This window comes from Camelus dromedarius, chromosome 28, assembly GCF_036321535.1.
Source record: "Camelus dromedarius isolate mCamDro1 chromosome 28, mCamDro1.pat, whole genome shotgun sequence".
In the NCBI taxonomy this organism is placed as follows: Eukaryota; Metazoa; Chordata; class Mammalia; order Artiodactyla; family Camelidae; genus Camelus; species Camelus dromedarius.
In genome coordinates, this window is record NC_087463.1 from 7,930,745 (window position 1) to 7,957,405 (window position 26,661).

The 26,661-nt window shown below is 51.9% G+C and overlaps 1 protein-coding gene across 7 annotated transcripts in view; it reads left to right on the forward strand.

Moving 5' to 3' along the window:
• Window positions 1–26,661, forward strand: part of CTIF (cap binding complex dependent translation initiation factor) — a 282,841-nt gene that overhangs the window by 79,354 nt on the left and 176,826 nt on the right. For 5 of the 7 annotated variants that reach the window (XM_031441944.2, XM_031441948.2, XM_031441949.2 and 2 more), the window contains 3 exons: window positions 1,900–1,971; window positions 22,322–22,395; window positions 23,534–23,638. In XM_031441944.2, the coding sequence (XP_031297804.1) occupies window positions 1,900–1,971; window positions 22,322–22,395; window positions 23,534–23,638 (251 nt within the window). The remainder of the gene's footprint in view (window positions 1–1,899; window positions 1,972–22,321; window positions 22,396–23,533; window positions 23,639–26,661) is intronic. The other 2 variants (XM_031441951.2, XM_031441952.2) reach the window with 1 other exon arrangement.

A 26,661-nucleotide genomic window follows, 5' to 3' on the forward strand; every position in this document is an offset into this window, starting at 1 on the left:
GGGTACAGATTCCTGGGAGAAGTGCTGCTTAATTCCTCCCCCGGGGGTCAGGAAAGCTGTGCACAGCTGGGCCACAGCTCCTCCTCCAACAACTTTGCCTGTGGCCATGTCTATATCTAGTCCTGGCTGGGTCTCAGGTGGATTTCTGCAGACTTTACTGTCTTACTTGCTTTCCTACACACGCATCTGCCCTCTGCTCTCTGTCCCATGCTCCACTTCCACCTCTGCCTCCACCACCGGTGGAAATGCTGCCCGAGGCATAAGAAGATGGGGGAGAAACGCCGTGGCTTCTCCCTTCTTCCTGTCTCCCATTGGCCCAACCGAGTCTGCAGGGTTCAGCCCCTCTGCGATGCAGAGCAGAGGTGGGCAAGAAGTGTATCTGAGGGCTGACTCTTGTGGGACTGGTACCTTGCCTTTGCCAGTTCCTTGATGCTGAGCTGCGCTGTCCAATATGGCAGCCACCAGCCACATGTGGCGCTTGAGCGCTTGAAATTAACATGTGCTCTAAGCGGATTTCAAAAATCTAGTCTGGAGAGAAGTATGTAAAATAGCTCATTGATCATTTGTATATTAATTACCTATAGAGATAAATATATTGAGATAAATGTAATAAATTATTAAATTTAATTTTACCTTTTCTTTTTTCCTTCTTTAAATCTGGCTACTGGATCATTTAAAATTATGTCTGTGGCTCCTATTTGTTGGCTAGTGCTGCTTAAGGGTATACTTGTACCAGCCTAGATCATTGGTATTGTAATAAAATGCCTTTCCTATACAGAGGTCATGCCCTTGACACACAGCCTGGAGGGTATGTCTAGCCAAGGTGTTACAAATCTGGGACTGTGATGGCCTCAAGCCATCCACACTCACTGACATTTCTGACCAAGTGTGTCAAACAGAGGGAGGTTGGGCTCCTCTGCTTTTTAGGAATCATACAGGGTGTAGGTCAAGGTCAATGTTCAACATTAGCCAGAGAGCCTAGCTAACGTTTAATACGATGATAAAGGCCCTACTGTACATCTAGATAGCACATTGCAGTGGAAGAGCCGTACTGTTACTACTACTTTCTGTATAGATTTTTTTATGGTTTACCAAGGTCCTTCATTTCGCCCTTGCAGAGTTGCACAGCCTTACTGTCCCCATTTTATAGAGGACGAAATGAAGCCTGAGAGAGCACGTGGATTTTAGTGGCTCTTAAACTTCTGATGTATCACTTGGGGAGCTTGTCAAAATGGAGAATACAGACTCTGCCCTCAGAGAGTGATTCAGTGGGTGGAGGGTGGGGCCCAGGGACCCCCTGCGTGGCTGGCTTTGGGGACTGTCACGCAGGTGGTTGTCAGACTGTACTTTGGGGGCCCTGAGCTCTCATGAGATCAGTGGTGGGACTGGGCTTGAGCTGGGCTTCTGATGGCCAGTGTGGGGCTCTGCCCCAGTGCGACGCTCTCCTGTCTGTTCACAGGTCCACCGTTGTTTGTTGCTGGGTGTACGGGATGATCCACATGTGCATGCCTGGCCTCCAGCTCTGGCCTTGACCCTGTAGGGGGTCTAGTGTGGCTGAGGCATAGTCAGGTGGTCAAACATGATGCTGTTTTCTCAGATCTCATAATTACCCTATGTGGTGTCTGGTTGGCCTTGGAATGTAGCAGAATGTTCATGACTTTAGATGAAGGGAGATGAGTTTGCCTGCCATACGCATATACCAAAGGGTCACCTCCATGTGGAATTTGGAGATGCCAACTTGGACCTGCCGGTAGAGAAAGATTTGTCTTTGAAAGTGACTGAGCAGGATTTCATACCAGCTGTACTGCAGAAGGGTGGGACCATTCCAGGGGGACCAGGGCAGAGTGAGGACGAGCCTGTGTGTCCTGCCGTCGCTGACCGTCCCTTTCTCCCCTGCAGTGGACGGCGGACTGCAGCGAGCAGCTGGACAGCAGCTGTTCCTTCTCCCGAGGACGAGCCCCCCCACAGCAGGTAGGGAGCCAGCTCCATCCGGGGGTTTTCATGGTCTTGTCTGTCTGGGTTTCTGGGCTGCCCACCATGGTGCTCCTGAGAAGGTGGTGATATGGAAAGAGTAGGAAACAGGAGAGGGGAGGGTGCTGTCTGCACTCTGGAAAGTTCTCCCTGAATACCCAGCCACAGTGAAGCTCTCCCTCCCCAGAACACATAGATTCATAAGATTTATTTTCAGTAGCAACATAATTTATAATAACAAACATCCGCAAACAGCTAATGGTCCGTTGAGAGGGGAATGGATAAATGATACATGATATATCCTTACTGTGGAATATACACAACAGTAAAACGCATGAACTAGAGGTTCACACATCAACATTGCTGGCGGATCCTGCAAATAAGGGGACCCCTAGGGTTTTGGTGCTGGTGAGGCCACTTTGGAGATCACTTCTGCTCCAGGTTTACAGAGGACCTGGAGGGGCAGGCTGTGGGGCTGAGGTGTCAGGTATCTGTCCACTTCCCCGGCCAACCAGCTTCCTGGGACCAGGAAGCCTGCTGCTTCTCCCTGGGCTGCTTGCCTGTGAGATCCCGAGGGCCCCCTGTGCATCGTGTGGCCGGGAGGGAAGGAGGCAGCTGCTCTTTGAGAGCCGTCCCTGGTGACCCCCAGGCCCCACACACCCTCTGGCTGTCCAGCTGTTCTTGCTGATGCCTCGTCCTGACCTGTGGGAGGTGGTGGGATCAGAGGCTGGAAAAAAACATCTATCCCCAAGCCCCAGCCCAGCCTCACCCTGCGCCTGTCCAGAGAGATGAGGGAGGCTCTGTGGGCTCCTGCAGTAACTTGCTCCCAGTCCCAAAGCAGCTGCGTGAACACATTGCCCAGGCCCACAGCTTGTGTCAGCTTCGGTGGTGCTGATGAGAGCAACTCTTCTGTACTCTGTCCTAAGAGAGGGTGGTCAGTGGCCTTGGTGTGGCTCTTTCTTAGGCTGTAGGGCTTTGCTATACCGTGGGGCGGGAGAACAGCGGCCCTGGGTCATTCTCCCACGTGACAAGATGCTCATTTGTGTGTGTGTGTGTGTGTGTGTGTGTGTGTGTGTGTGTGTGTCTCATTGATTCTAAGTAGGAGGCCTCGATAAAGCCAGGGTGGGGTGGGGCAGGAGACTCAGGTTCTCCTTTTCGCTCTGCCACAAACTGGGTGGCAATTCTCAGCTTCCTCATATAAAGACCAGGAGACCTGATGACCTCTGAGAGTCCTTCTAGCTTCTCCATGCTGTTTGTAGATGAGGAAGCTGGGTCCATGGAGCTGTGATGACCTTACCAAGCTGGACTTGAACCCAGGTCTGTCGCCTGCCCCGTCCCCTCACTGGCCCTTTTCCTTGCTTACTGTAGCAGGTAGCCTTCTATGGAGGTCTTTGGTCCCCATCACCAGACTGCTGGTCCTTGCTCAGGGACCCCATTTGTACTCCCCGAACCCCTCCAGCCCTTGGCCTAGGACTTGGCACATGAGGAGCACCGTCTCCAGTGTCTGCTGATTTTCTGGGGTTTCCTACATCAAGATTCCCTTAACTCTTCAGTGGCAAAGTGGCTTGGATATGGGAATTCAAGAATTGGAGAGAGAGGGCTTCAGGGAAGGGTTGAAGTTCTCAGACTGGGGACCTAAGAGGCTTTACCAGTGAGAGACTGAAAAACTAGCTCTCTATTACTTAGTTAGTAGGTGTGTGGTTCTGGAATCTTCCAGAGTCTACCTTTTTCTCTCTCTCCTTTATCTCCTTTTTTTGGGCCCCCTCTCCCCGCCGTTTTCCTCTGGTCCCATTCTCCCTTCTCTCCGGACAGGCTTCCCAAGGGGTAGGAATGGCGTGTCCTCCCGCTTGCCCCTCATCTGCCTCCCTCCCTCTGGGTTGTCCTTTCACAGCTGCCTTTACCCCTGGAGGAGGGTGGGTGGGGAGTTGGCCAGGACTGGGGGCTTGTGGGAAGGGGTACCCTGGCACCGTGAGGACCAGCCGGTCCCCATTCCCACCTTGAGAAGCAGCTGAGTAGTCAGCTTGGGGTAAGCAGGGGATGAATGAAATGCACCTGAATTTCAAGAACTTGTAAAAGGCTCACATTGGATCCTTTCTTGGGAGGTGGAACTGAGACGCAGGTCGGTTACAGGGGACGAGCCCCAGGAAGGTGGAGATGGGCTCTCAGAATATAAACTCGCCTTACTTCCCTGATGTGCCAGGAGCGCGAGCGTTCTTAGTAGGGGTCTCCTGCAGGTTGTGGGGCCATGGGCACTCCCACCGCCCCCACGTAGAGTCTCTCTGGTCATCTCAGCCGGAGGAAGGGGGAGACACCTGCTTCCGAGAAGCAAAGGAGTGGGCAGGGTGCTGGGTGAGCAGCCCGTGTCAGCCCCACATGCCGCGTGCCTTGTGGGTTAGGGGTGCAGACTCTGCGGTGTCCACGTGCGGCGAGCCGGCAGGGCTAAGAGGGAGGGCTGCCCTGCCTGAGTGCCGGTGTGGCGGCGCCCCTGTGCTGTGCGGGGCTGCTGGAGGCCGAGGAAACTCAGCTGGTCCTAGAGTTCAGGGTATTTGCAGAGGGATTTTTCATAGATTCCTCAGCCGGGGGGTGTTTGTAGAGGCCTGGAGCATAGCTTCTGCCTTCAGGGGCCTTACCTCTTAGAAGGACAGGATAACATGTGAAAGAAGGCCCAGTGCAGGGCAGGAGATGCAGGGTCCAAAGGGTGGCCAGATCTCTGGTGACCCAGAGCTGAGGAGCCGGGGCAGGCCGAGCAGGGGAGGTGGCACTGAGCGGGACCTCCTGGATGGACTCGGACACTCTACACTGCACTGCATGGGGAGGCAGGAGCTGGATTGAAACGAGGTCTCCTGAGGTCAGGAGAACCTTGCTCGGTGATAAAAAGCCCGATTTTTAGACATTAGTGACTCAGTTAATTAACATACAAACAATAAAGTGCTGTGAACAAGTCTCTTTCTCGCTACCAACCTGGGTGAGTACTCAGGCTGGCACAGCAGCTCAGCTGTGTTGGGACAGCCTGTTTCCCTCTCTGCTCTGCCCTCTCTAGGGTGTGGCCTTTGTCCTGTGGCCCCGTAGCTCACGTCCACGTCCACGCTCCTGGCAGTGGGAGCATCCTGGACCTCATCCCCGGGAGCCTCTGGCGTCCCCTCATGAAGCAGCATCTTCTGGCACCCTCTGGTGGAGGGATCAAAGCTGGCCAACCTCCCTTAAGTGACTGCATCGTAAGGAAAGCCCTAGAACCAGCGTGCTGTAGCTGTCCCTGCCCACCCGCCCTGCAGTGGCCCTGATGGCGGGGAGAGCCAGAGAGCTGCCAGCTGAGGAGAGCTTCTTGCTGGACAGCTCTGACGGGAGGCTGCTGCCCGGACATCCAGCAAGGGCCCCTTCATCCTGGTCCACCACATGTAGGGGCACTGGACTGGCTTGTAGGGCCATGAGCACACCAGCTGCCCCTGACCACACCCTCTCAACCAGGCAGACACCCTCACGCTGATTCATGGGGGGACCGGGATGTTCCACATGTACATCTGCCTGTCTGGCTGGTCGTCCGCCGTGAGCTGGGTGCTAGGGCTGCTTCTACATCCCTGCCCGCCCCTAGCCTAAGGCCTGGCACACAGTGGGTGCTCAGTCACGACCCCTGAGTTGGCTCGGACCTGGTCCACGCAGACGTTCTCTAGCAGACCCTGTTCTTCTGGCCACACCAACTTGGCTGAGCTTTCGGGGGTCACTGAGATAATGGGGCAGCTCTGCTACCCCATCCTCCCCCTGGGGGAGAATTTCAGGGGGAAACAGGCTAGATTGAGACTAGGGCGGCTGGCTGCTCTAGCAGTTTCCCTGACTACCCCACCTTGGCCACGTGTGCCCAGGGCAGTGGGGCCGGCAGGAGGGTGCTGAGGTGCTAAATTCTGCCCAGGAAACCGTGTGGTGGGTCACAGACCATGCGCCAAATGAGGGGCCAGGTGCAGACCCATCTGGGGAGCAGTCATGCACTGGGATTATTTATTTTGTTATTTTAATTAATGTAAAAAAAAAAAAAGAAAAACCTTCTCTGAACCCTTTCAGAGGCACAAAGTTAGGGTAACCCCAGATAGAATCCCATGAGCTGGGAAGAAGGGGGCCCAGAGAGTCCAGAACAAAAAAATCCAGGCTCCACGTAGCCCTGAAGAGGCCTGTCCAACTGTCAACAATCAGGACTCAGCTGTATTTAGGAGTGTTTGGTGTCCTGGCAGCCTCTTTCCAAGAGAGCTTGTCCATCATCTTGTCATTTACCTAGGAGGCTGAAATACAATTTCCACCTTTCCATTGTAACGGGAAGCTCATGGAGATGATGTAGAAGAAAGTGCCTGAAACAGGAGAGTGCAGCCCGGTGCATTTAGAAAACGTCTCCAGGCGCCGGCACGGGGCTTAGCATCCAGGGAAGGAAGCCAGAGGCATGTGAAAGTTTGTGTGGAGTCAGCCACAAATAGCTCTTCTCCATCTGCACAGCAGTGCCAAGGAAAGGAAATTAATGTGCACAACAGCAGCAGGGCCTCTAATTAGACCTTGAGAAGGACTTCCTGCCTGAAGGACTTGTTGGCCCATAGTGTTGGCTGTTGAACGAGTGATGAAATCTCTGCTGGGAACCTGGTTAGCACACCTTCTCACCAGACAGTCCCGTGCGGAGCCCTGGGAAAGGGAGGGGTGTGCCAGAAATGATGTCCTGAGTCCTGGCTGACAGCCTGTGATCCCGCACTCCCTGGAGGGAGGAGAGAAGGCCACTCCCCTGTTCCACCTTGATGCCAGTAGCAAATCAGAGCATCAGGTGGAAAGAGCCTTGTCCCAGGGGTCAGGAGAACCAGATGTTGACCCGCGTGTGGCACACACTCCAGTCTCCTCTGAAGAATAGGGTTTGGGCTCCACAGACTTCTCTGAGCCTCTCTGGAAACCTCTTCCACTATTTACATTCTGTGTCTCCATGAAATGGGACCAACTAGCTGCTAATAGCAGTAACAGGTCTGGATTTTCCCATTTCTCTACTGTTCCCCACACCTACCTTGATACCTGTGGCATCCTGCAGGTTAGGGATACCCTGGGAGTCAGCGCTGACTCGGACCCAGGAGATGACAGGTAGCAGGTGGAGGTGAATCACAAGTGCACTGTTTACCCCTCGTACCTCTTTACCTCTGGAAAAGGGTAGAAGGAGTTTTCTGCCAGTCATCTTGCTGCCCTCCAAGAATTATAGTATCTGATTCAGAGCCAATGTAAAAACTCATTAGTGCAAAAGATATCTTAGTCAGAGTGCCTAGATTTTTAATCAGCTTCTACAGATATTTAAGAAATATCATATTTCTGTTCAAGGCCCTGCTCTTTGTTCAGGCAGCATTTATTGAGCGCCTGCTGTGAACCTGGCTCACATCTGAGCTGGAGCCTTTGGGCTCACTACCTGTTTGTAGGGTGGAGGCTAGTTAACATGAAACAGGCCAAAGGCACACACAGTAAGTGCCCCCAAAGGGACGTCCTGAGCTCAGACACTGCAGTCATTCAGAAGAGCGGTCCTGTTGGTCTCTGTGGATAGGGAGATATCTTGCAGGATATGAGATTTGATCTGTGCCTTCAGGAATGGGTAGGATGTCTTCCCGGGTGGAGGGGAAGAGAGAAAAGGATGAAGAGAGAAGGAACGGCATTAGCAGAGACTTGAAGTTGGCCATAACATTGGGGTGTGCCAGAGGCAGGAGAGAGCACAGCGGGAGTAGCTGGTCAGTGCTGGGTGTTACCAGGGTGGTGGGGGATGAGGGTGGTGAGGGCAGAGGTGTCTGTGTGCCATGCTGAGATGCTGGAACTGCTGTCCCACTGCACCCATTTGTGCACCTTGTCCGTCTTATATTTCCTCTGGTGTTCCATACAAGGAAAGTCTGCCCTCTGTATCAGTCAGGATAGCCTGCGAAATGCTACGGTAACAAACAACCCTGAATCTCAGTAACTTTAAACCACCTATTCAGGACCCAGCTTGGCAGAGCAGGTGCCATTTTCACCAGTCGTCATGACAGGGAACAGACCACCGGAGGGGCTTGTGTTGGCAATTCAGTGCTCCAGCCTAGATGTAACGCATGTCACTTCCACTCTTAGCTGGTTGCCCACAACTAGTCACACAGCCCCACCCAACCATAAACACACTGAAAAGTATAATCCTACCATTTGCCTGGAATGGGGAAACCAGAACTATTTGGACTGGCTAGAATGACTGTCACATGCCCCACCTCTACTAGAAACTCAGCAGCGGCTGTGGCTGACTTCTTCCCCCCTTATCTCCTTCAGATCCAGAGCTAGGCAGGTCTCCAGTGAACCCTAAGGATGTGGACTTTCAGGATGACAAGAAGCTCAGAGGTCCCCTGATCCAACCCCTACCCTGCAGTGCAGGATCCCCCTCAGGACGTGTCCAGAAATGGAGAGCTCACTGCTTCCAGAGGCGTCTCAGAGCATTGTGGGGCAGCTCCACTGAGAACAGCATCTTTCTTTGATTCAGTCCAAACCACCTCCTCGTAACTCCAGCTAATGGTTTCAGTTTTGTTATATGGCTATTTAGCTTCTTCCCCAGCAAGTCTGCTTTTAAAGCTAAACATCCTCATTCCTGCAGCCATTTCCTTTTGTCAGGGTTCACTCATTCCTTTGTTTGTTTATTTGTTCTTTCATCCATTGATCCAGTCAGCATGTTATCACTGAGGGCCACCTGTGTGCCAGGCACAGGCACGGTGCTGGGAAGCTGGTGTTGGGACATGGAAGGAGACGGGTGTAGTCTCTGTTTATATGGAGAGCAGAGTAGGGAGAATGGGCATTTAAACCACAGACTAAGAAGTCTGGGACATGACACGGTGGTTCCCAGGTCCTGTTGCATCCTGGGTTAGTCCTCTGGGAGCACCAAAAGTATGGCTACATTTCCTCTTAACAAGCCTCCTAGAATGGACCATGCTGTGATCTTGTACCTCCGCTGCTCCCAGCATGTGGGCATCTCTCTTCCAGAAGATGCCGTCTATCCCCATCCCTGAAGTGACTTCTGGCTCCAGCTCACCTGGAGGAACCCAGGATACAAAACTTACCAAACACTATTGACAACTGACTTTTACAGGAACAGACAGCAACCATTCATTGAGCTCCCACTGTAAACAGTATGAGCCGTGTGGCCTGGGCTCTGTCCTCAGAGTATCCAGAATCTGCTTAGAGAAAGAAGACTTTCTCGAGTGGAAAAGCAACAGTTCAGAGCAACGTGAGAATACACGGAGGGAGTGGAGCTGGTGTCTGCAGGGCAGCTTGCGCCTGTAGAGGAGGTCAGATGCATGGGCGTGAGTGGGGAGGAGCCATGCTGTCATGGTAACGGCATCGGACTGGAGCAAGGAGACAGGAGTCCCAGCCTCTGCACCTCTGACTTACTGTTTCATCACTGGTGAGATACATCATCTCGCTGCAGCCTCAGTTTCCTCTCTGCAAAACTACACTTAAAGTCATCAAAATGTTTTGTTAAAATACAGACATGGATTTCTGATTCTGGAAAGATGGAGTAGATGTTCTTTTCTACATTTCTTCTGCCAAGTGCAGTTAAACCCTAGACACTCTATATAAAACAAACATAAGATTCTGAAAGGTGGAGAGAAGGCAGACCAGCTAGGGACCTTGGGTCTTGAGCATTGGCACAGGAGTGATCTCTCTGGGTTTTCTTTTTGCTCCCTGTATCCCAGACTTGGAGCTGAAGAAGTAGGTAACCAAGAAATGCCAATGGACACAGGTTTTTTTTTAATGAAAGTCCTGGTAAAAGCCTACTCTAAGCGTGGGTCCAGGAGAATGACAACCTAGCGAGATAGAAAACTTTTAGACAGTAGCTGCTCTACTCCAACCAAACAGCACAGACAAAAACTGTGGCCCCTTCCCCACCCCCACCAGCAAAGAACCAGTGGGAGCCTGGGTTTCCAACCCACTCGGGGCTGTAGTGAGGCCCCCTAACTCCCTCACCAGGGTGGTGTCAGAGAAGGCCAAGTCGGAAGTTGTGACTTTTATCCCTGCTGGCTGGTAGGAAGCCCCTGCCTCCCTCCTCACCACTTGGGGGACCTGGACTTCCACCCCTGCTCAGCAGGGTGGAGGTGCCCCTCTCCTCCCTGCTGGGATGTGTCAGAGGAGGTTCTAATAAAGAGCTGGGACTTCCACTGCTGCCCAGTGGTAATGAGGCCACCCCCACAGCAAGGTTAGTGGGGACCAGGTGGAGTCCTGAAAGTCCCACCTCCACCCAGCTGTACAACAGGTGCCCCCTGGGCTTCTGCCTCCACTGCACTAGTGAGGCCGTGCCCCTCCTTTCCCCTGCCAGAGCAGTATCACAGAGAGCCAGTCAAAACAGAAGATTTAAATCAGAGATTCAGAGTCTCATTACACAACAATTTGACTGTTACATAACAATCAAAAATCATTTGCATACTAAGAACTGGGAAGACTTCAAACCGAATGAATAAAGACAATCAATAGATGTCAACACTGAGATGTGAAATTGGACTTCATCAAAATTAAAAATTTTTGCTCTGAGAAAACTCCTGTTTAGAGCAGGAAGGGACAAATCACAAAAAGGGAGAAGATTTTGCAAGACAGATATCTGACAGAGGACAGGCATCGGGAGTATATAAAGAACTCTCAAAACTCAGCGTTAAAAACAGTGCAATTAGAAAACGGACAAAATACATAAAGAGACATTTTTCACTAAAGAGGATATAGATGTGGCAAATAAGCACACGAGAAGATGTCCATCATTAGCTGTTAGGAAAATGCAAATTAAAGCTCCAACGGGGTATCTCTATATACCTATCAGAATGGCTAAAATTTTTTAAAAACTAGCGACAACATTGAGTGTTGGTGAAGATACAGAGAAATTGGGTGACTCATACATAACTGGTGGGGATGTTAAGTGGTACAGCCATTCTGGAAAACAGCTTGGCAATTTCTTTCAAAACTAAATCTACATCTACCATATGATCCCGCAGCTACACTCCTGGGTGCTTTATCCCAGGGAAATGAAAACTTACGTTCACACAAAACCCTGTACTCAATTGTCTATAGCAGATTTATTCATAGTAGCCAAAAACTGGAAACAATTCAGATGTCCTTCAGCAGGTGAATGGTTAAATAAGTTATGGCCCTCAGCAGTAAAAAGGAATCAACTGTCCACACATGCAGCAACCTGGGTGAATCTCCAGGGAACTAGGTGGGGTGAAAAAGGCCAGCCCCCCAACGTTACATACTCTGTGATTCCACTTATGTAGCATTCTTGAAATGACAAGGTAATAGAAAGGGGGAGCAGGTTAGTAGTTTCGAGGGATTGGAGAAGGGGGGCGGGATGAAGGGGGTGTGGGTACAGAAGCACAGTAGGAGGGATCCTTGTGCCGATGGGAATGTTCAGCAGCTGGATGGTATTGATGACCGACCGTACCCTGGATGTGACAGTAACTATGTATCTTTATGTTTCCCTGTGGGGGAAACTGGGTAAAGGATACATGGAATCACTATTGTTTTTTACAACCAGATGTGAATTTACAATTATCTAAAATAAAAGTTAAGTTTTAAAAATACAGAACCCCTTGTTTCATCACAATCTTTCAAGGAAATCTCGTGTAGAAAATCAAAAGGGGCAGCGGAAGGAACCTACCTGACTTCTCCCTGACTCTACTCACCTCATCACTCTGGAAGCATCTCTGCAGAATTCCAAGGTCAACCCTAGACCAGGCAATCTCTCAGCCCCTTTCCTCCCTGGCTTTCTGTGGTTCTGAGTCTGGTGCTGGCAGGAAGGGAGATATCTCCAGGGACTGGGGAGTCCCAAGAAGTCCTCCTAGTGAGAAGCCTTGGAGGAAGGGCTCCTTTCTCTGCACAGAGGCATGGGGCAGAGAGGCGGACCGGGGCCGGTGGGTGGGCCCTCATTATTTCAGCAGATACTGGGCAGGCAGCCAGCCAGAAGTCCAGGACAGGTGCTAATAATATTGCCATTTAAATCCTAAGGCTTGAGGGGAGGTGTGGAGGCTCAAGTGGTAGAGCATATGCTTAATATGCACGAGGTCCTGAGTTCAATCCCCAGTACTTCCTCTAAAAATAAATAAATAAATAAACGTAATTACCCCCTCCACCAAATAATAAATCCTAAGGCTTAATTAATTACCTGAGAGTGGATAAGTATACTTGGTCACAGGTTTTAGTCATTATCTCCCACTCTTCCCTGGCCTTTTGTGTTTTAATTCAAAGACAGTTGAAGGTATAGAGAGAATGGACTGACTGGACAGACAGGAAAGTTGCCTGGTAAAAGAATTGGCCTTTCCTGCTCCTGATCTCAGCTTTGGTGCCACCCAGGAGACTCTCTGCTGGTCTCTGCTCAGCTGTTCTCCTGCCTCAGGCTTTTCTATTTTAGGGGGATTAAAATATTGGGGGTCCATCACTGTCTTTCCCACCAGCAAGCAGGAGTGCTGTCCTTGGTGCTGAAAACACGCGCACATGCGCGCGCGCACGTGCGCACGTGGGTTCCAAGACAAGACTGTTTCTTTTTGGGTCCTGCCCTGCCCCACCACCTCCATTTGCACTTGGCCCCTCACTTCCTCTCTACTCAAGCAAATCCAAGTCACCCTCAAAGTCTGGTTCAGTTTGGATCTGAGAGGAGTTTCAGACCTGGGCTGCAGGAAGCCCCTGTTTTGGCCCAGGAGATGCCTTTGGAGTCCTTTGGTCTCCAAACAATCTGTGTAATGTAAAAAACTCTCCCAGTGTCTTGTGCTCCACCTGCTGCCCCCACCCCGACTCGGGAATGGCCAATCTAGTCCAATGCTAGTTGTACAAAAGGGGCAGTGTGGGTCCGAGGAGCCAGAGCTACCCTCCTGGGGCCCAGGAGGCAGCTTGCAAGCCTAACGTCCTGCTTTCCCCACTTTCAGTTCATCCCTGTTGCTACTTGCAGGAAGTTTCCCCTGGAGTCCAGAGCCACAGTTGGAGCCCCTAGCGTGGATGGCATGCAGCGTGTCACATGGTGCTTAATTACCTGTCTTTATCTATTGTTCTTTCCTTTTCTGTGACTCTCCAGCTAAGTGGTAAGACCTGCGGGGGCAGGGATGATCTCCTCAGACTTCAGGTGACCAAACAGTGCCTAGTGCTGTGTTAATCCACTAATGTGAGTAATAGACTGGGGCTGGAGGCAGGGGACTTGGGAGGGCGTCCTTGGAGAGGAAGGAGAGAAATCTTGCCCACTTTTTAAAGGTGTGGCCCTACTTGTCAGCTCTCCTGGGAGTCTTGTGTCTGTGGGGTTTGCTTGCTGTAGGCCCTCGTGATAGATGGAATCTATGGAAGAACATTTTACACCAAGAAGGAAAGTGGGCTGGGATTCTGAGCCTTCTGAGGAGCAGGGGCTGCACTGCCCTCCTCTGGTGCCCAGGCTGGGCCTTGTGGACCTGATGACCAGCCGCTGGCCCTAGTGCTGCAGTCCCAGAGTTTCAGGCCCTGGTCTCTGCAGACCCGTGGTGTTGCAGGCCCCCATCGCAGTCTGGTCAGCTCTGGTGCAAATGACACAGCAGCAGACATGCTGGGAAAACCTAGACTGACATGCCCAGACATTCTCCAGTTGGAACTTCACCTGTGACCACCCCGATAATGGGGGGAGTCCTCCTGCTGCCCCCTGCCCTATTCTGTTAGATTCTGCCTTATTTCTAAACCCTTGCAGCCTAGAATTGTCAACACACACCTACTAGTGCACATGCACAAGCAGAAGTTACTCTGCACTTGTATATTAATGAAGAAAAAGCAGCGGTATAGAAGGGGGTTGCTTTTTTCCACTGCACCTGATTTGGCATGTTCTACTGGTAGTGACTCACACTCATCTTGTTTCATTTACTCATGCATGGAGCCTCCCCTCTTCCCTACACATTCCAGCTCACACCCTTACATTACGTCTTTCCCTCACTGTAAGAGATTTACTCCCTGCACCAGCACTGCCTTCCTAAGAGATGGACTCAGAGAATGCAAATGTTCATAGGGATGTGGATGTGTTCCTGCATTGTGGGAAACTCCACAGTGGGGTCAGAAGTTATTTAAATAATATAACTGCATAGTGCAGTGGTTAAGAGCATAAACTCCGGTCCGTACTGTATGCATTCCCATCCCGGGAACCAGCTCTAATGAATGCGGGCAAGTTCTCTGAGCCTCAGTTTCCTCATCAGTGAAATGGGGATGGTGATGACATCTGCCTCGTAGGGCTGTGACAGGTGCAAAGCGCACAGACAGCGCTTGGAGTGCAGTGAGTGCTGCGTCAGTGTTTGCTGTTGTCATCAACCGAGGCCTGTCCTCCCCTGAGCTGGGGTGGCTGTGCACCCAGTGGGGCCCTTTCAGAGGTAGCTTCAATCTCCCTGCCCGTGGGCAAGCCGTTTCCATTTCTTTTTCTACATGATTGAAAGTGCTCATTATCCCTTTGTGATCTGTTCTGAGAACAGCAAGATTCACCCTGGCATGGGGCCTCCTGATTGCCAGTAAAAGGGGCTGTTGTGAAGGATTCAGCAGCGTTTAAGTGCTAAAAAGACGATCCACTGAAAAGGATGATTGTTTTTAACAAGGCTTCTTGGAACCTTGGCATTGCCACAACCTGGGGGTGCAGGGGCTAGGTGACCTCAGGGCCAGTGAAGGGGTGCGACTCAGAAGAAAGCTTATGGTCACCAGGGGCAACTGTGGAATTGCAAACTGGAGAATGTTATTGAAGAAGCTAGTGAGGTTTTGTGGAGAGCTCTCAGTGAGTCCTTCCAAAAAAAAAAAAAAAAAATTAATGAATGATGCTGGGTCCCGAGGCTAGGATCGGTGGGGGGACCCAAAAAAAAGTAAAGCCAGAGCTACTACCATCAAGGGGATGGCAGACTAGTTGGGGAAGAGGGTTAACACAGAGAGCTTTAGATGACTGTTTTCCATTGGGGTTTTGTGTAAGGGAACCAGAGCCCTACAAAATGCTCTGTGGAATAAAAAGGAACAGTGGGGTGGATTTCTAGCCAAAAGATTTTGGGCAGTGCTGCACACGGTACTGCCACCTTCTTGAAGAGTCAACATCCATCTACGACCAATAAAGACACTGAGAAAATCTGCAATAAAGTAATTTACTTAGCGCCCTTTTAGCTCAAACATTTGACTAAGGAGCCTCTTTAAATTTTTGGCCCCCATGAAACTCTTTTCAAGATCCAGTGTTTCCAAAAGCACGTTCCACGGATCACTTCAGCTGCACTAAATTCAGACCACCAGCATTCCTTGCCTCAGATCATTCTGATGCACATTGACCTTTGTGAGCCAGCGGATTAGTGTTTCTAGAACACCCCTGGGAGCACACAGTAGACCAGGAAGGGAAGGAACCACTAGGGTAGGCACTGGATGTGCTGTGGGTTCTTGGGGCACCAGCTGATAAGGAAATGGCAGAGCTGCAGGGAGGAAGGCTCTTTAGTTAGGTCCCAACAGAGAGAAAGACTAGGGGTGAGTAGAAAGAAGATTTGTTTTCTCTGAGTGCAGGAAGAGCACAGTTGTCCAAAGACGAATGTAATCGTGTACCTTCAGCGGCTGGGTGTGGTCTCAGAGCCCCTTCACAGACACCGGACACCGACACAGAGCTTTGCCAGCATCCAGGAGCTGAAGGCTGCAGGGGGCGGGGCTGCCAGGAACAAGGCAAGCCCTGCCACCTTCCTCTCCCCTCTGTGTGTTGGGGGTGGCAAGGTTTGAGGGTTGGTGTCCAGAAACTCAAGAAGGGGAGATAGCCAGGCACTTTACAGCTCCAAGGGCTTTGGCTGGACCTGAAATGACCCGGCAGGTGGCCCCAGGGTTGGTTTGGATGCTGGCGGCCCAGGGCTGGAGGGCACTGGGACTGGGCGTTATGTTCCCAGCTCAGTCCCATGGCAGCCATGAGTCCCAGTCCCTCTGGGCACTGTCAGGTTCACCATCTCAGCTTCAACAAGGGGCAAAAAGGAAGGCTCTGCAGGGGAGGCTCTTCCCTCTCTGTGTGGAGACGTGAAGGAGACAGACTTTGTTTCCAAGTGCCAAGCCCTTTCTCCAGCCCCTGCTGGTAAAAGACGACATGCAGTGGTTATATGCCTGTCACATCCCATTGCAACAGACTCTGGGGGGGGGGGGGGGGGTCCAGATTCTTGCTATGTGCTGTACTCATTGTGCCAAATCGAGTGATGAAAAGTAAGTCGTTCCTGTGACCAAGATTTCCACTGTGGATTTCTCCAGACACTTGCCCTCTCCCGTGTTAGGACCCTGGCCTCAGTAGGGGGTCACCCTCCTGTTATATTCAGCAGGGGAGGCCAAAGTCCTGCCCACGGCCCTCTGCAGTCCTGGTCAGTGGCCTCGAGGGTCCTGATTCTCGCCCAGGGCTGTTGCCTCCTCCAGGGATGTCCCTGTGCTATTCTTTCCCCCAGGACCATGCGAAGTGGGGGCTCCAGCCCCTTGGTCTGTGAGGGGCTGGTCCTGGGCCTTCTGTTCCTCAGCCCCAAGAATCAGTGTCGGGGCAGGGAATGGAGGCGGGAGGTAGATCGGGTGAAAAGTAACGAGGTCCACCCTGTGGAAATGGAGGCGTGACAGCAGAGGCTTCTGCTGCGTGAGGGATGCTGGTCACTGGAACCAGGGGGTTGAGCTGATCGGGGTTGGGGGGAGGGTTGAGGAGCAGGGCTTTTGCTGGGAACCACTGTGGTCTCAGAGTTTCTTCAGCACTTAACATAGGCTTCAGGTTATCTGTGTCAGCTCCGGAGCAAGTTCTCCGGGTTGTGGTGAGGATGGGCGGGAGTTGTAGGAACTCAATGAGGAAAATGTGTGGAGAGAGTCTATAAAGTATGAAGTACTGAAAAAATAGACGCTTCTCACCTCTGAACAGAGGTGACAACAGCGCATTGAGCACGTGCAAGGCGCAGTGGCCTCCTTTACGGAGTATCGCCTGTGGCAAATGCCTGGGGCATCGCCCCCCTAGCAACTTCCGCTCTGTTACTCTTTCCCACCCATCAGCCAGTGGGGCCTTGTTCCTGGACCCTGGGAGCCCTAGGGTCTGGTCAGCTCCCTGCCAGGGGAGCTGCTTCAGAAAAGGCTGCAGCCGAGCTTGAGGTGCCCAGGAGCATCCCTTGGCCTGGGGGCGACGCCTCCTTTCAGGCCGTGAAACGCACGCCAGCTCTTGGCACTGGGCTGATGGTAAACCACCTCCCCTCCCAGCTATGAGGGACGGTGGCCCAGACTCCAGCCTCCAGCCCAGGAGGGAGATTTATGTGCCCTCCCACTGCCCTTGAGCTGCCTTCAAGGTGAACTGTGCTCGTCCCTGTGAGATGCTTGCAGTCCTGGGTTTAGTTGTGACCGTCCCGTCCCTTTTTCATGGTTGTTCCTTCTCTCTCCACCTCATGTTCCTCACTCTTCAGGAGCCTCAAATCCTAGGACAGTGAATCCATCTTGACATCCTAAACTGTGAATCAGTCTCTCAGACACAGAAGCAGCAGGGCAGGCACAGGGCAGAGTCTGTTTAATCAGTCGGCAGGCATCAGCGTGGACCTACTGTGTGCCCAGCTTGGCCACTGTGGGGGCACAAGAACAGAAGGCAACTGCAGTCCAGGAGCTTAAAATTTAGTTGGGGTCATGGGTGAACTTTAGGACATTACGCCAAGTGAAGTAACCAAGACACAAAAAGACAAATACTGTATGATTTCATTTGTATGAGGCACTGGGAGTCATCAAAATCAGAGACGAAGAGTAGAATAGTGGCTGCCAGGAGCTGGAGGAGCAGGAAATGGGAAGTTAGTGTCTAATAGGTACAGAATTTCAGTTTTACAAGATGAAAGGAGTTATGGGAATGGATGGTGGTGATGGTTGCACAATATTATAAATGTATTTACTAGCACTGCCCTGTGCACTTAAAATGGTCACGATGGTGCATTTTACCACAATAAAGAACTGGGGGAATAAAACTTACTTGGGGAGATCCAGCATTCTTATGGACATAAGGGGGTGATGACAAAGCAATGGTCCACTCCACGTAAGCTGAGCTTGTGGGTGCCTGAGTGAGTTGTGTATTTACAGGGTCAGGGATGAGGGTGTAAGTTACTCTCCTGGAGGAGGAAGTGAACTTCACTCTGGGTGAGGTCTCAAACATGTGCTTTGGAAACAAGGTTTAGTTTCTTTGTTTAATTTTTTTTTTTTTGACCTTTACTTTAGAAGTCATTTTGAAATGTTATACCCATTGATAATTATCTTTGAGGCCTGGGAAGGGTGTTGTGAATGAGCCGGTTAATATCTCAGGAGGGCGGGGGCTGGCCCCTTGTGAGGGTTGATTGATAGAAGATGAGTCTCTCTATCGCCCCTGCAATCTCAAAGTTGCATTTGAAGCAAGCAGGGCACCAGGAGTTGGGATGGGTAGGGTGGTAAGGCAACTCTAAGAAGGAAGGGAGAAAGGGGCTGATCCTAGAGCATGAGTCGTCGCCTAGTTTGAGGACTGTAAATCATGCCGTAACTGATTAGTGATGTCTGCCACTGGAGGGAGAGGGGATGGTGGAGCACGTGTGCCAGTCAGAAGAAGCCCATCTACAGGATGTGGTACTTCACTCTCAAAGATCTCTTTATTTAAATATGAAGAATCTGAAATCCAAATTGGTGAAGTAACTTTGCTGAGGTCACGTGGCTCATTATGAAAAGAAGGGAACACGTGTTTGGGGAGGACAGTGAAAGTCTCTTGAAGTGTGTGTCAATTCAGCTGGCACTTCCTGGGCACTGAGCATAGAGCTCTGGGGCACCCGGAGAGGTCCCTGCCATCCCAGGTCCATGCCCTGGAGCAGGAGAGAGGTCACTATGAGAAGATGGAGCGAGAATTGCCGCAGGCTGGCTCTGCGGCCACAGGGCACCCATGCCGGTGGCAATTTCAGGGCAGAGCAAGGTGACTACGGTTTGGGAGGTCGGAGGAGCTTCCTGGAGCCAAGCGCTGAAGGATGGGGCAGGAGAGGAGCAAGGCTGACGTGACAGGCCACTGTCAGTAGCAAAAGGGATAATGGGGACGTGGGAATGGACGGGTGTGGGGAGGACCCAGATGCATGCAGGTGTGTAGAGGTGCCCATGTGGCATTGCATGGAGAAGCTTGCAGCCCTGAGTAATTGTGGCTGGTTCACAGGAGGGTTGTGGGGGCTCTCAGGGCGTCATGAGAAAGTTTCCAGTCACTTAGAACCTAAGTGACCTAAGGTTAGGCGGTGCCGGAGGGAGGGACCAGCCCTCATTTTATTGAAGTGGCCCAGGCAGGTCATGTGACTCATCTGAGGTCACACTGCTTCTCTCTCCTGTCAGTCCCTTGTCCCCTGAGCCCCCCCCCCACTGACTGCTCCCCTCTTCCCACACGCCCGCATCACCTCCTGCCTGGTGTCTGTGAATGTCTGAGCACTTGGGCCCCTTCTGCTGGGAGGCTGAGCCACTCAAACTTTCTACTGGCCAGTTTGTGTTCGCTGCTTTCCTTCCAGATAGAAGGTGGGACCCACCCTCACATTGCTCTCTCTTTGGGAAGTAGGTTGGTTTCTGCCTTGCTGTGTTGGCGAGTCAGGATGTGCTGGGAGGATGCAGTGAGGGAGGAGAGACACTGGCCGCTTCTGCCCTACTTGAAGGAAATGAGAATTAGAAGCAACACCAAACCCTCAAATCATGGGGCTTCTTGGCCAAGGTGCCGGGTGTCTCTGGTCACTGGGAGAAAGAGAGATGGGGTCATTGAGCCTGGTTCGGGGTCATTTCTAGCCCAGTTCTCAGTGCCTTGTATGTGGGAGGCGCTCAGTGGATGCAGAATCTAAACCAACACATACATCCTCAGCCCTTTTCTCTTTTCGCCCTGAGACTTCAGTGTCCATGTGGGCTCAGCTTGGCAGGCTCTGGGGTGTTGCGGGCCATGGTCTGCAGCTGGGCAGGCATGGGGGGAGAGCAGGGGGCACTCATCCTGGGCCGGCTCCAGGAAGGCGGTGTCGGGAGGTCAGAGACCAGCCGAGCCAGCGCGGGCCTGGGTTTTTCTGTTTGCAGGAGCTGGGAGACCCCGGCCCCGTGGTGCTTGGTGTGGCTGAAGACCATGAGAAGGTCACAGGCGGTTGTCTGCTGGCTGTGGGAGGTGGGGCATGATGGACCACCCTCACAAAGGGGTGTGTGGGGGCGGTGGGTGATTGACCACCATTCTGGTCTGCTAGGGCTGCTTGATTTAGGACTTCTGACCACAAATTTGGTGACTTACAACAACAGAAATGTACTGTCAGGTCACAGTTCTGGAGGCCAGAAGTCTGAAATCAAGGTGTTGGCAGAGCCATGATCCCTGTGAACGTGCTAGGGAAGGCTGTGTCCCAGGCCTCTCTCCCAGCTTCTGGAAGTTCCTTGGCTTATGCAGCATAACTCCAGTCCTCCCCCAGCATTCTCCCTCTGTGCACGTCTGTCACTGTGTCCAAATTTCCTCTTTTATGAGGAGGCCGGTTATTTTGGATTAAGGTCCATTCTAATGACTTCATCCTAACTAATTACATCAGCAGTGACCCTATTGCCAAATAAAGTCACATTCTGGGGCACTGCGGGGTTAGGGCTTTACCATATGAATAATGGGGACCCACAATTCAACCTAGAACAATCACCCAGTAGGCCCTGACCAGGACTGAGAGTGGGTGATGTTGGAGACCACCAACTCGCCTGCCTGGGGCCCTTTGACATGCTGCTGGGCTCCCTGTGCAAACCCAGAATGCCTTCCTGTGTCCCGCCATGATCCCTTTCCACACATGGGCCCCTTTCCCAGGATGACCCCCTTCTCTCCTTTTCCCTCTGCTCCAGCCTGACCCCCATGAACCCCTACTCAGGGGGAGTCCTTCCCTACTCCTCAGGAAATTTGCCTGTGCTTTGGTCCTACTGTGGCACCTTGAAATAGGGCACGTTTCACACTGTATTGTAATTATTTATCACGTGCGTGTCATCTCATAACATTCTTTGCAGGCAAAACCTGTGACTTCTCCACTTTTGTGTCTTCAGTGTCTGCCCAAGCCCAAGCCCCTGGAAAGATCTCAAAAGAAGCTTGCCCAGTGTCTGAGCTAGTGGATCTGAGATATAGCAGGTCCAGGAACAGGTCATCTTATGATATAAATATAAGGACTGGGGATGCTGCCAGGAATCTAACCAGAAGGTCATAACACAGAGGAAAGTGTATACATACCATGCATTTAGGGTCAATGGATTTGCACAAACCAAATACGTCTGTGTAGCCAGCACTTAGATCAAGAACAGACATTACCAGTCCCCCAGGAAGCCCTGAGGCCCCCTTCCAGTTACCGCCTGAATTCCATCTCTGTTCTTGAACTTTATAGAAAATGAAATCATAGAGCCGGTACTCTTGTGTCTAGATTCTTTTTCCACTTGACGTTTGTGGGATTTATTTGTTTCTGCATGTTGTTTTAGTTTGTTTACTCTGACTGTTGTATAATATTCCAGTATGTGAACACACCATGCTTGATTTGTCTGGTCAGCTGTTGGTGGGCATTCGGGTGGTTTCCGATTTGGCACTATTATGAATAGTGCTGCACTGTGCTTCTGCGCCGTGTACAATTGGTGAACATCTGTGAGTATTTTGGCTGTGTTTGTACCTGGGAGTGAAGTCCTCAGTCATAAGGCATGCACACTGTCAGCTTCAGTGGAGGTAGAAGTCTTGTTTTTAAAGAGAGTGGTGAGGGAAAGGCGACTGCGGGGGTCATGCGGGGTGGGTGGCATCGGGTGTGAAGGCAGGGAGCTGGAGAACCTGTTTCAGAGACCATCAGCCAAGGGGCAGAGAAGCCGGGCCATAGAAGCTGGGTCAAGTACAGCGTATGGGATGGATCATGTAGGAAACATCAGAGGATGAAGACCAGAGTGGGCTGACTTAGAGAAATTTCATCGCTGGAATTGTTGGTCCCTGGAAGCTTCTTGGTGATGCCTGATTTTGGGGTGTGGGGCTTAACTCCAAAGGAAGTCAGCCTGTGACACACGCCTTCCAGCGTGCCTGGCTCTGCAGAGCCCTTGTCTGGGGAGGAGGGGAGAAGTCATCAGGTTGGTGGTGGTGGTTCTTTAAGGAGATAGCCTCTGCTCTGTGCTTGACCACACAGCTCTGCCAAACACCAGCGAAGCCAGGGCCCGTTCCTAGGGGAGGCCAGGGGTGCTCCTGACTCTTACTGGGTGCACCAGTGTGACACTCACTCCAGTGGCTCGCTCCAGCCTCCAAGCCGCCCAGGATGACCTGAGGGGGACAGGAGGGCCTCTGGAGCCCTCTCCGGGACTGGGCCTTGGTGAGGCCTTCCGCCCACTTGTTCTGTGTCCTGGACAAGCACATAATACCACCCCTTTCATCCTCTGTCCCTTCCAGAATGGCAGCAAAGACAACACTCTGGACATGCTGGGCACGGATATCTGGGCTGCCAACACCTTCGATTCCTTCAGGTAAGCTCCTCTTCCTCTTGTCCGTCGTGTGTGGCTCTGGCTGGGGCCCCGGCTTACTGGTCCTTGTGCCCTGAGGGGTCTTTGGGGGCCACCTTCATGTTGAGAGTTCACTGATCAAGAAGTGGAGAGACAGAGTGGGGTGAAGTAGAAAGGGTGAGGCGCAAAAGGAAGGAGGTCAGAGGGGAGAGAAGGAAAGGAAACGGTGGGGGGCATCCAATGGAAAGAGAAGGAGAAGGGAGGAGGAGACAGAGAGAGAAGAGGGCTGACAGGGAAGGGGAGACAGAGGCCAGCAGTCCACCCAGGGGACAGGGAGAGAAAGCGGAGTGGGGATCCGGGAGGTGGGGGTGCAAAGCAGAATGGCCTGTGGCGGATGTTAGGCAGACTGTGTTAGAGCCGAGCACAGACAGCAGACCCCCAACCCCCGGCCTGCGGTTATGGAAGGCCAGGGGTTGGCTGCAGAGAGAGGTCCAGAAGAAAGGACAGATTGTCAGTGCTCTGGACTCTAGAAGGTTCCTGATGGGCTAGTTGGAAGGGCAGGTATTGGCCAGCGTTCCTCAGGATGTGGGGGCGGTGCCCCTGAAGGGTTTAAGATGGGTTCCTGCCACGGTGCGCACTCCCCTCAGGGGTGACGGCCTGAGGCCGTGCATGGCCCTGGTGCTCTGGCTCCGCTTCGCCCCTGGGCCTGGAGCTGGCCCGCCCTGAGCCTGCACCCCCAAGCCCCTGGCTCCTGCTCAGGCTTGCCCAGCATGGAAGCAGCGTGGGTCTCCCGGGACCAGAACTTGTGAGGCCTGGTCTCCTGATTCCCCACTGACAAACTCTGAAGCGTTTTAGGGGGACCCTGCAGAGCAGGCGTCAAGCCCACACTTGTGTTTTGTAGGCGTCCATTATCATCCAGCAGGGTTGAAGAGAGGGGAGGGTTTCGCAGGCTGGCCTGTGAGCACAGGGCTGAAGTGTCAGACTCCATTCTGAGTGAGGGGTCCCAGCCTGACCCCTGCCCGTGGCCAGGGGGCGCCCCCTCTTCTTGCCCACCTCTCTCTGAGCTGCTTCCCCACCTGGGGTGTGCCTGGGCCTCATCCCCGTCAGGAGCTGGGCTCGTCTCCCACCTGCCTCACGTTTCCCGCCCTCCCTCGCCCTCTAGTGGTGCCACCTGGGACCTGCAGCCTGAAAAGCTGGACTTCACCCAGTTCCATCGGAAGCTCCGACACACGCCCAAGCAGCCCCTGCCACACATCGACCGTGAAGGGTAAGGGGCAGCTGGGGGTGGCTCTCACGTAGGGGCCGGTGAGGTGGGGGACAGCTGCGGCGATACCGGAGCTTACCCTGCGTCAATGGGGACACACAGGTGCCTGATGTCCGGAGAGGCTCATTAGCTCAGACCTGCACGTTTACTGGCCTCTCTCGGGAATCCCTCCGCCCTTCACTGCCCAGCCGCCTCCAGCCACGCGGCCTGCTCCCCTTCCTGACCACTCACGGTGGCCCTGCTCATCAGTCGTCTAGTGCGGAGGGGCTCACCTCAATTAGAACACAGATCGCTGGGTCCACCCCTGAAGTCTCTGATTCAGGAGGTCTGGGGTGGGGCCTGAGAATTTGCGTTAATAACAAGTTCCCAGGAAATACTGATGCTGCTTGATGGAGGGACCCCCACTTTAAGAGCCACTGGTGTCGTGCTGGCTTTTACTGGGGTTTTCTCACTCTTTACTGAGTTCATGCATCAGTATTTACCTCCCCCTTTAAAGCTGGTGTCAGGGCCTGGGCTGACCTCAGGTCACGAATGTGACTCCAGCCAGGCACAGGGGTGTGAGACGGCTGGTTTCTTTTCTTCCTTCCTCCCTCCCTCCCTCCCTTCCTCCTTTCCTTCCTTTTAAAATAATTTTCACTGAAGTAAAGTTCACATAACATTAAAATGAACCATTGTAAGGTATCCAACTCTGTAGCATTTAGTACATTTATAATGTTGTGTAACCACCACCTCTATTTAGTTCCAAGACATTTTCAACACCTCAGTATAAAATCCATACCCATTAAGCAATTACTTTCCCCCTTCCCCCTAACCCTATCCCTGGCAACCACCAATCTGCTTCCTTTTTCTACAAATTTATCTATTCTGTATATGTATATGTATGTGTATATATATATGTTGACATACATATACAGAATCATATATAGTCTTTATGTCTGACTGCTTCTCAGCATGGTATTTTCAAGGTTCATCCACATTGTAGCATATATCAGTACTTCATTCCTTTTCATGGCTGGATAATGTTCCATTATATGGATGTACCACCATTTGTTTATCCATTAATCTGCTGATGGATATTTGGGTTGTTCCCATCTTTTGGCTACTGTGAATAACGCTGCTATGAACATTCATGTGTAAGTATTTGAGTCCCTGCTTTCAATTCTTTTAGAGCCTATGCCTGGGAGTGGGATTGTTGGGTCACACGGTCCAATTCTGATACCAGTTCTGATTCTGTGTTTTTTCCCAACACCCAACACAAGCAATTCTTCAACACTAGCTGGGTGTCCCACAAGTCAACTCAATTCTAACACTGTCTACTTGGATAAAGCATCATATCCAAAGGTTAAGAGCCCCACCCCCAGATAGCAATAGAAGTCAGGGTTGTTACTTGTGCTTCTGACCAACTGGCTTTCAATCAAATGTTCCCACAATCCTCTCCTAGAGTTTGATTAATTTGCTAGAGTGGCTCACAGAACTTGGGAAAACATTTTACTTAAGAGACTACCAGTGTATCACGTAAGGATATAACTCAGGAACAGCCAGATAAAAATGATGCATAGGGCGCAGTGTGGGGGGAGGGGTGCAGAATTTCCATGCTCTCTCTGGGTGCACCATTCTCCCTGAATCTCTACTTGTTCACCAGCCCAGAAACTCTCCAGATCCCATCCTTTTGGGTTTTTAGAGAAGCTTCATAACATAGGCATGGTTGATTAAATCACTAGCCAGTGTTGATGGATTCGGTCCCCAGCTCCTCTCCCCTCCCTGGAAATGGGGAATGGGGTTGGGGCTGAAAGTTCCTACCCTTCTATCATGGGGCTGGTTTCCCTGGCAACCAGCCCCCATCCTCAGGTGATCTAGGGAATTTCCACATTTCACCTCATGAACATAACAAAAGACTTATCACTCTCTTCACTTAGGAAATTCCAAAGATTTTAGGAGCTCTGGGCCAAGACTGGGGATGAAGAGCAAATATGTCTTATAATAAATCACAGTATCACACATGGTAATTCTATGTTTTAACTTCCTGGGGAACTGGTACCCCGTTTTCCACAGCAGCTGAATATTTTACATTCCCACCAGCAGTAGGAGGAGGGTCTAATTTCTCCATGTCCTCGTCAACACTTGCTGTTTTCCAGTTTTTTGTTTTAATTATACTCGTGGCTTTTATTTTTCTGTCCAGCCCTTCCCTGCCCACCCTGTCTCCCAGTCACTTCAGATCCAGATACAACCGATGTTATGGCTACATTTCTGCATCTCTCGGGTCCAGCTGCTACTCTCTGCCCCACGCCACCTCCACCCCCAGCGGTCACCCTTCTCTTGGCAGCAGTGGTCTCACTGTATGTGCGACGGGCTGGGAGGGAGATGCTCTCATCCTTATTTCAGAGATGAGAGCGATGAAGCTTAGAGAGGCAGTGACTTGCCAAAGTACCAGAACCATGATTTAAGGCCATCTGACGCCATCCAGGGCTCAGGCCATCACACCAGAGTATCCCTGAATTGGCTTAATCCCCTTAAGTTTTTATGTAAAATTATGTGCATCTGTATTGTTTCTGGGCAGAGGCCCATCATTCATATCAGACTTTCCCAGGGGACTTCATCCTCTCCCCATCCCTCCTTTTTCCTTTGTCCTGCCATGCCCACTCACCAGCAAGTTTACCCACTCAGAGGAGGCTGCCAGATTTGCTGACAGTCCCTGGTGTCTCCCGCAGACCTATGGTTCTCCCAGGCTCCTGGGGAGTCTGGGTGCAGCATCCTGTGGCCACCTTGTGGCTGAGCCAGGAACTGCGTCACCCTCAGAGTCCGGCAGTGCTGGGGATGGGCTCCACGTGCCCAGCCACTGCAGCAGCCCTCGGAAGCAGGGGTACCTCTCGGTTGCCAAGGCTTCCCGCAGCCCATGTTTCCAGGAAGGGACAGAAATCAGAGAAGGCTGTTGCCTTGGCAACCCCGTTGGCAGCAGTGACTCAGCTGGTCTGTAGCATCCTTCTGCCCTCCGAACCTGCAGTCCCTCCAGGGAGTTCTGAGCCCCA